This window comes from Trichechus manatus, unplaced genomic scaffold, assembly GCF_000243295.1.
Source record: "Trichechus manatus latirostris isolate Lorelei unplaced genomic scaffold, TriManLat1.0 scaffold00101, whole genome shotgun sequence".
In the NCBI taxonomy this organism is placed as follows: Eukaryota; Metazoa; Chordata; class Mammalia; order Sirenia; family Trichechidae; genus Trichechus; species Trichechus manatus.
The window spans coordinates 3,409,301-3,419,677 of NW_004444037.1; the positions used below are offsets into that span (position 1 = coordinate 3,409,301).

The 10,377-nt window shown below is 39.6% G+C and overlaps 1 protein-coding gene across 1 annotated transcript in view; it reads right to left on the reverse strand.

The window, feature by feature from the left end:
* SPMAP2L (sperm microtubule associated protein 2 like) overlaps positions 1 to 10,377 on the reverse strand; it is an 88,251-nt gene that overhangs the window by 44,307 nt on the left and 33,567 nt on the right. The window contains exon 5 of the mRNA XM_023737305.1: positions 962 to 1,027. Coding sequence (XP_023593073.1) covers positions 962 to 1,027 — 66 coding nt within the window. The remainder of the gene's footprint in view (positions 1 to 961; positions 1,028 to 10,377) is intronic.

A 10,377-nucleotide genomic window follows, 5' to 3' on the forward strand; every position in this document is an offset into this window, starting at 1 on the left:
TTCTGACACAGTAGTCAGTACTTTTCCACTACTAGCCTTCCACCTCTCCTCCTGTCCTTAAAACTGCAGAAGATTTTTGTTTGGGAATCTCCCCACAGTGAGACAGGTCTTCATATCTGCACTAACCCACCTGACCCTCAGGGCACCATGCACCATTTCTGGGGAAATATGGAACGGGGAGAGTCTATGTCCTCTCTGGGTTTAACCTCTTATTTATTACAGTATCACAGTAAGTGCTTAAATGCTTGACTGTTACTTTCATTTTGGCTCCTTGTCTTAATCAGCTACTCTAACACCTAGCAGCTCACTTTGGCTTTCTCAGCTCAGCTCAGCTCCTTGACACCCATCCACGAAAAAGAGTGAGTTTAAAGTATGTTATGTTTTTAATCTTCAAAGACAGACTTTAAAAAATTTAGGCTTTATTCAGGAGTAAAAGAAGAAAAAAGGGAGTCCGATGACCAAGGGTGGGAGGGCCAAGGGCCTAGCCTGCTGGAGACCCACAGGAGGGGTGTGCTGTAGGCAGAGGCTTAGAGAGAGCAGGACCAGGTTTTAGAGGCAGCAAAATTGGACCTGGAGGATAGACGCAAGAGTCACATCCTGGAGCAGTGGCTCTCCAAATTTGCTGCCTATTAAAATTATCTGAGGAGCTTTTAAAACTCCCAAAGTCCAGGCTGCACCCTAGACCAATTAAATTAGAATTTCTGGAGATAGGACCTAGGCATAAGTGTTTTTTAACACTCCCCAGGCGACCAATGTGCAGACAAGTATACGAACTACTGACCTACGGTTATCCTCCTGTGTGCCTACTCAACTAAGGTAACAGTATTGGTTCAGTGCAGTCAGTTTAGCAGGGAGGTGGATACACCTGGGATACAGGTTTAATGACACGTAAGAACAATACTTATCTATTTAACAAACTGGATACAACCATCACAAACTAGACCATATAACATTGCCTTACCTATCTGGGGTTCCCCACTGTTTTTTAGGCTTAGCAAGATCCTGGATTCTTTTCCTAGAAAAAGAACTAACAAATATCAACTCATTAATTCAAAGAGAATGCTTATGCAGATATGGTTATATTAGATGACTCCTATTCAAACAAATTCCATCCAGGCAAAAATAAACAATGCTATATTTTATGTGATTTGAAGGGTGCTGAAAGGCTCAGAGTAGCTAAAAATACTGTGGGCCTAAAATTCGTACTCCTAGAATCATTAACATAGTATATAATAAAATCAAGACAATAAATATTCCATAAAATAAGGGTGTATTGTCTACAGAAGACCTCAAGTAAATGCACACTTGCTAAACGGGAAGAATTCTCAATAAGCATATTAATTCACACAAAGATGGCTAGGTGACACTGGATTCTGAGGACATCATACAGATAAAAGTCAGGCAAAATGTGGCTTTGTCAAAACTATGCTGTTGTTGTTAGGTGCCATTGAGTCAATTCCAACTCTTTGCGACCTCATGCACAACAGAACGAAACACTGCTCAGTCCTGTATCATCCTCACAATCATTGCTATGTCTGAGCTGATTGTTTCAGTCACTGTGTCAATCCATCTCACTGAGGGTCTTCCTATTTTTCGCTGACCCTCTACTTTACCAAGCATGATGTCCTTCAGGGACTGGCCCCTGCTGATAATATATCCAAAGCACATGAGATAAAGTTTCGCTATCCACTCTTCTAAGCAGCATTCTAGCTGTATGTTCCTTCCTCTGGCAGTCCATGGTATGTATATTCAATATTCTTCCTCAACACCATAATTCAAATGCATCAATTCTTCAGTCTTCCTTATCTGTTTCCCAGCTTCTGCATGCATATGTCACTACTGAAAACACCATGGCTTGGGTCAGGGGCACTTTAGTCCTCAAGGTGACTTCTTTGCTTTTCAACATTTTAAAGAGGTCTGTTGCAGCAGATTTGCCCAATGCAATATGTCCTTTGATTTCGTTATTGCTGCTTTCATGGGCGTTGATTGTGGATCCAAGTAAAATGAAATCCTTGACAACTGCAATCTTTTCTCCATTTATTATGATGTTGCTTATTGGTCCAGCTGTGAAGATTTTTGTTTTCTTTATGTTGAGGTGTAATCTATACTGAAGGCTGTAGTCTTTGATCTTGATCAGTAAGTTCTTCAAGTCCTCCTCACTTTCAGCAAGTAAGGTTGTGTCATCTGCATATTGCAGGTTGTTAATGAGTCTTTCTCCAATCCTGATGCCGCGTTCTTCTTCATATAGTCCAGGTTCTTGGATTATTTGCTCAGCATACAGATGGAATAAGTATGGTGAAAGGATACAGCCCTGATGCACGCCCTTCCTGACTTTAAACCACACATATCTCCTTGCTCTGTTCGAAGGACTGCCTCTAGGTTTACGTACAGGTTCCTCCTGAGCACAATTAAGCGTCTTGGAATTCCCATTCTTTGCAATGTTATCCGTAATTTGTTATGATCCATACAATCAAATGCCTTAGCACAGTCAATAAAACACAGGTAAACATCTTTCTGGTATTCTCTGCTTTCAGCCAAGATCCATCTGACAGCAGCAGTAATATCCCTCATTCCACATCCTCTTCTGAATTCGGCTTGAATTTCTGGCAGTTTCTTGTCATTGTACTGGTGCACTCATTTTTTAATTATCTTCAGCAAAATTTTACGTGAGTGTGATATTAATGATATTGTTTGATAATTTCCACCTTTGGAAATTGGATCACCTTTCTTTGGAATGGGGACAAATATGGCTCTCTTTCAGTCTGTTAGCCAGGTAGCTGTCTTCCAAATTTTTGGCATAGACAAGTGAGCGCTTCCATTGTAGCATCCATTTGTTGAAACATCTCAATTGGTATTCTGTCAATTCCTGAAGGCTTGTTTTTTGCAAATGGCTTCAGTGCAGCTTGGACTTCCTTCTTCAGTACCATTTGTTCTTGATCTTATGCTACCTCCTGAAATGGCTGAACATCAAATAATTTTTTTTTTTGTTACAGTGACTCCACGTATTCCTTCCATCTTCTTTTCATGCTTCCTGTATTGTTCAATTTTTTGCCCAATATTGCAACTCAAGGCTTGAATTTTTTCTTCAGTTCTTTCAGCTTGAGAAATGCCAAGCATCTTCTTCCCTTTTGGTGTTTTAATTCCAGGTCTTTGTACATTTCATTATAATACTTTACTTTGTCTTTCGAGCCACCCTTTGAAATCTGTTCAGCTCTTTTACTTCATCGTTTCTTCCGTTTGCTTTAGCTACTCTACATTGAAGAGCAAGTTTCAGAGTTTCTTCTGATATCCATTTTGGTCTTTTCTTTCTTTCTTATGTTTTTAATGACCTTTTGCTTTCTTCATGTATGATGTCCTTGATGTCATCCCACAACTCATCTGGCCTTCGGTTATTAGTGTTCAACACATCAAATATTTTCTTGAGATGGTCTCTAAATTCAGGTGGAATATACTCAAGGTCATACTTTAGCTCTCGCGGACTTGTTCTAATTTTCTTCGGCTTCAATTTGAATTTGCATATGAACAAAACTATGAAATAGGCAAAATATACTTTTGGTGCCATTCAATCCCTTTTCTGCTCCATTGTGCTCCTTTGAACCTTCCCTGATTGCTTTTACACCACTTGTAGCAGTGACAGTTTGTGCAAGTATCCTGTATTCCTCTACATTTCCCAGCCTCCTCTGCAGTTGTTTGGAGCCATGTGAGTAGTTATGTCCAACTTCAGCAGAAGGGTGTATTACTTCCAGGGCTAGTATGGACAGGTGACAAAGAGCTAGTATGCCTCCTCCATCTCTCTCTTCCCCTGTCGTAGTCACCTTGGAAGCCATATTCTAGATGGCATAGCTACAAGATAGAGAAGGGCAACCAACTCACATTGGACTGTGGCCTGAGGGAAAAATAAAACTTTTATTGTGTTTACTGAGATTGAGTTATTGAGATTTTTATATTTTGTTTGTTACTGCAGCATAGCCATGCTATGCAGTCTAATAAACCACCTATGTTACTGTCACATCATAATTATTTATGACTTGGTTGGAGTTTGAGGGGCCCAATAAATAACCCATTTTGCCCACCACAATTAGGAACTAACTGAAAAATAGACACGGGAGCTGGATAAATAGAGTAAAAATGTTGTTGTTGTTGTTAGGTGCCATCGAGTTGGTTCCGACTCACAGTGACCCTATGCACAACAGAATGAAACACTGCCCAGTCCAGTGCCATCCTCATAATTGTTGCTATGCTTGAGCCCATTGTTGCAGCCACTGTGTCAATCCATTTCATTGAGGGTCTTCCTCTTTCTCACTGACCCTCTACTTTACCAAGCATGATGTCCTTCTCCAGGGACTGATCTGTTCTGACAACATGTCTAAAGTATATAAGACACAGTCTCACCATCCTTGCTTCTAAGGAGCATTCTGGCTGTACTTCTTCCAAGACAGATTTGTTCGTTCTTTTAGCAGTCCATAGTATATTCAATATTCTTCACCAACACCACAATTCAAAGGCATCAATTCTTCTTCAGTCTTCCTTATTCATTGTCCAACCTTCGCATGCATATCAGGTGACTGAAAACACCATGGCTTGGGTCAGGCACACCTTAGTCCTCAAGGTGACATCTTTGCTTTTTAACACTTTAAAGAGATCTCTTGCAGCAGATTTGCCCAATGCAATAGGTGTTTTGATTTCTTGACTGCTGCTTCCATGGGCGTTGACTGTGGATCCAAGTAAACTGAAATCCTTGACAACTTCAATCTTTTCTCTGTTTATCATGATGGTGCTTATTGGTTCAGTTTTGAGAATTTTTGTTTTCTTTATGTTGAAGTATAATCCACACTGAAGGCTGCGGTCTTTGATCTTCATCAATAAGTGCTTCAAGTCCTCTTCACTTTCAGCAAGCAAGGTTGTGTCATCTGCATAACACAGGTGTTAATGAGTCTTCCTCCAATCCTGATGCCCCATTCTTCTTCATATAGTCCAGCTTATTGGATTACTTGCTCAGCATACAGATTAATAGGTAAGGTGAAAGGATACAACCCTGACACACACCTTTCCTGACTTTAAACCATGCAGTATCCCCTTGTTCTGTTCGAACGACTGCCTATTGATCCATGTACAGATTCCTCATGAGCACAATTAAGTATTCCGGAATTCCCAATCTCCACAATGTTATCCATAATTTGTTATGATCCACATAGTTGAATGCCTTTGCATAGTCAATAAAACACAGGTAAATATCTTTCTGGTATTCTCTGCTTTCAGCCAGGATCCATCTGACATCAGCAATGATATCCCTGGTTCCACGTCCTCTTCTAAATCTGGCTTGAATTTCTGGCAGTTCCCTGTCAATATACTGCTGCAGCCACTTTTGAATGATCTTCAGCAAAATTTTGCTTGCATATGATATTAATGATATTGTTTGATAATTTCCACATTTGGTTGGATCACCTTTCTTGGGAATAGGCATAAATATGGATCTCTTCCAGTCAGTTGGCCAGGATGCTGTCTTCCAAATTTCTTAGCATAGACGAGTGAACACTTTCAGCACTGCATCTGATTGTTGAAACATCTCAATTGGTATTCCATCAATTCCCAGAGCCTTGTTTTTGCCAATGCCTTCAGTGCAGCTTGGACTTCTTCCTTCAGTACCACTGGTTCCTGATCATATGCTACCTCCTGAAATGGCTGAACATCGACCAGTTCTTTTTGGTATAGTGACTCTGTGTATTCCTTCCATCTTCTTTTGATGCTTCCTGTGTCATTTAATATTTTCCCCATAGAATCCTTCACTATTGCAACTCAAGGCTTGAATTTTTTCTTCAGTTCTTTCAGCTTGACAAATGCCGAGCACGTTCTTCCCTTTTGGTTTTCTATCTCCAGGTCTTTGCACATGTCATCATAATACTTTACTTTGTCATCTCTAGCCACCCGTTGAAATCTTTTGTTTAGCTCTTTCACTTCATCATTATTTCCTTTTGCTTTAACTACCTGACATTCAAGAGCAAGTTTCAGAGTCTCTTCTGACATCCATTTAGGTCTTTTCTTTCTCTCTTGTCTTGTTAATGACCTTCTTCTTTCTTCATGGATGATGTCCTTGATGTCATTCCACAGTTCATCTGGTCTTTGGTCATTAGTGTTCAATGCGTCAAATCTATTCTTGAGATGGTCTCTAAATTCGGGTGTAATATACTCAAGGTCGTACTCTAGCTCTCGTGGACTTGCTCTAATTTTCTTCAGCTTCAACTTGAACTTGCATATGAGTAACTGATGGTCTGATTTGCAGTCAGCCCCTGGCCTTGTTCTGACTGATGATATTGAGCTTTTCCATCATCTCTTTCCACAGATGTAGTCGATTTGATTCCTGTGTATTCCATCTGGCAAGGTCCATGTGTATAGTTGCTGTTTATGTTCGTGAAAAAAGGTATCTGCAATGAAGAAGTCATTGGTTTTGCAAAATTCAATCATGTGATCTCTGGCATTGTTTCTAATGAGATAATAAAAATACTATCTTATTACTGATAAAACTATATTCAAGAGAATAGTTCAGATCCCTGACTCCTCTAAATTGCACTTGTTCCCTAAAGCTGCAGGCCTCCCTCTGTAGCGGGTAAGTTTGCAATGTAACAGAAAGCAGATCAGAAATATCGAGCTCTATAGAGAGGGAGGTCCCAAAGAGAGAGGACCCAGAAGAGGACAGTTATTTCTCCCAAAGACATCAGATGCCACTCTCACTTTCTGGGGAGTCTAATTAAAAGGTGAGGCAAGAGGCCAAGAGAATTACTCAAGGAAAGTTCTTCCATGTAAAAAAGACAGGTGACAAGTAAAAGCATTCCCCTAACACTTGCTTTGACATGTAACTCGTTGCCATTGAGTTGATTCCATCGAGTTGATTCTGACCCTATAGGACAGAGTAGAACTGCCCCCATAGGGTTTCCAAGGAGTGGCTGGTGGATTTGAACTGCCGACCTTTTGGTTAGCAGCTGAGCTCTTAACCACTATGCCACCAGAACTCCAACACTTGCCTTAGTGCTTTAATATTCTCTAAACTCTCTGTGTTAGAACAAGCCCTGGTCCTGGTCCCAGGTGAGATTGTGTCCCCGACACAGCACTTGCCAACTCTTACGCGAAGAAGTGGCCTTTATAATTAAACGGTGATTGATGCACCATGAAGCTCCCTTGAGAAAGTGGGGAGGAGTCACCAAGGGATTAATAGACAGCAAACCGTAACACCCGAAAGGAAAGTGCTCCTTAGAAAAATCATCTATATGAGACCAAAGGGGCAACATCTATCCAAAAGCAAAGATGAGAAGGCAGTAAGGGGCAGGAACACCAGATGAAAGGAACTCGGGATGGTAATGGGGAGAGTGCTGACACACTGAGGGGATTGCACGGAACAATATGTATATAAATTACTGATTGGGGGACTAAATTGCTCTGTAAACCTTCACCTAAAACACATTAACATGTAAAAAAAAAAAAAAAGAAAAGTCAGCAACCCCCAAGCCTGCACACTTACAAAACTGGGCCTTCCACCGTGACGAACAAAGTAAACATCCTTCAATCAGATTATCTACTTCCATGTCACTCTGTGTTTAATTCACTCATGCTGCCTCTCAGCCTACAGTAATGACTTATTTGACCCTTTCAGCCTTGTCTTAGCTGTTCTACGGGAGTTATACAAATAAGGATTTTATATGCACAGCAGGACCATAGTATTAACAATGGAACAATGTCCCCCTGAGACTAACACGGGGTGGCAGTAATAATCAGCAAGAGGCCCTAAGGGGAAGGTCAGTCTTGGGGACATGGGCCACTTAGTCCAACAATTCTTCTCATCTGAGAGATTATTATTCTAGTACAACCTTGGAAATTCTGGGTTTTATTATTAAAAAACAAAGTGTCATTTTCTTCTTTTTGGGCAAGTTACTTAAGTTTCTGAGCTCTAGTTTATTCATTCAACAAATATTTATTGAGCACCTTCTACATATCAAGTACTGTTCTAGGTTTAGGGGTACCAAACCGAAAAACCAAACCTGCTACCATCGAGTTGATTCCAATTCATAGCGACCCTGTGGGACAGAGTAGAACTGCCCCATAGGGTTTCCAAGGGGCGCCTGGTGGATTCAAACTGCTCACCTTTTGGTTAGCATATGAGCTCTTGACACTGCGCCATCAGAGCTCCTTTAGGGGTACACTGTTAATAAAACAGACAAAAATCCCTGCCCTCAAGGGGTTATTCAAGGCAGAAAGACAATAAGCAAAATAAATAAAATAAATGTATAGCATATTGGATGGTGATAAGAGTTATAAAGAAAAATAAAACAAGTAAGGGTGATAAGGAGTGTGTGTGAGGAGAAGGTTGAAATTTTAAATAGGATGGTCAGAGAATGCCTTACTAATCAGCCTGTATTTGAACAATAACCAGCTATGCATAGTTTCAGGGAAAGATCATCCCATGCAGTGGTAATTCCAAGTGCAAAGGCCCTGGGGCAGGAGCATGCCTATAAATTTTAGAAACAGCAAGGAGACCAGTGTGGTTGGCCTCAACTATAAATGAAGATAATTGTATCCATTTGAAGGGGTTGAGTGCCAGCACATGCCAGCCATGGAGTGGGTACCCAATACATGCCAATTCCTTTTTCCTTTCTTACCTGCAGCACCTACCTTGTATGTAGTAAGTGCTTAGTAAATGTTAGTTGAGTTGAATTGAATCTATTTAACTGTTTAAAATAAAACTTAGTTTAAGTGTTCTATAAGGGGGAAATCATTGGAACTATCAAACCAGATCAAGTGATGCATTTAAGACAGTTCAAATTATTTTATTGCTCAAAGAGAGGTTTCTAGATAAAATACAGGTTTAAAGATAATACCCTACTTCTGCCCCAGCTGCTTGGACCTTTTTTCCCCAATATCTCATGTTCTGGACTGTTCTAACACCTCCTTTCCTATTGCAACTAACCTAACTGTGTTCTGGTCCCTCAGGACTCAGCTCCTTAATTCAAGGTTTCCCAACCTGAAGTTCCCAAATCCCCAGGGTGTCTATGGGAGTCCACAACTTTTAGAACATTTCAAAAAGTCTTAAGGAATCCTGTATTACCACAGTAATGCTGTAGAGGCTACCCAAAACACCAAATTTGTTTCTGAATTATATCCTCTCCATATGTCACCTCATGCTGATAAAAGATGATTAATATTTATATATTTGTTTAATTTTTTTAATTAACAAATGTTTGTGCATAAAAAATTTTTCAGAACATAAGATTGTAGTAGCAAGTATAGATAGTTAATAAAAAGATTATTTGGTGGTGAAAAGTTTGAGGTGTACTATGTAATTCAGATGACGCTACTCTCTAGCCACACTCATTAATATCTAGAAGGGGTGAAGATACATCCATTACCAGAAAGAAAATTTACATCCTCATTCAACAGAAGAATGGCTTTGCCATGCAGTCCTGCATGACCCTTGCAGAGATAGCCTGTGCCAACTTTCCAGGCAGGGTGGCTGGAGTGGAGGAGAAAAAAAGCCATAGTTCCAGACAAAACATCTTACTATATATTAATCTTTACAAGGAAGTTAATTTCTGACTTCTGTCAACACCTCTGGGCCAAGATTTTCCCTAGATACCTTTCCTTCACCAGCAAAATAATACTGTTTTTTAAATGTATCATTTTATACAAGACTATTGACAGCTCCCTAGTTTATTCCTGTACATACTTAAATTTGAGCTGTTATTTCCATTGGAAGTAATCTCGTTAACACTTGCTAAATCTGTGTGGAAGTCTGACTAATACCTCTGCCTTCTCATTCACGTATATGCCTTATGCATTATGTCACCTTAGCTACATCTCCAAGCTGGATATAATAAAGATCTTAATCATAACATGGGCTTCGCTTCTCTCTCAGGAATTGCATTACATCACAAGGTATTGTCACGTTCCCATGCAGAAAAAAAAGAAATGTACTGGAAAGATTTTAACTCTTGAAGGCAGATTTTTTTTTTTTTTTAATGAGGATTGCATTACTGTCCCATGTCTTCATTGATGACTAATCTCCTCTAGTTTGACCATAGCTAAGAAAGTTTTTGAAATCCTTAACTTTGGTGAACAGCAATAAATACACATTTAGATAGCAACAACTGTGGGAATTATTTCAAGTCTAAATTGATGGGACAATCTAAATAATTTTCTCTTTCAGTCAGACTACTCTTTTAGATTTAACTATTCTTGCTTATATTCAGAAAATATGTTTCTTCATAACTAATTAGACATGGCACTTTTTTTTTTTTTTTAATATTTTATTGTACTTCAGGTGAAGGCTTACAGAACAGATAGTTTCTCATGTAACAGTAACACACATGCTGTTTTATGACATTGGTTAAC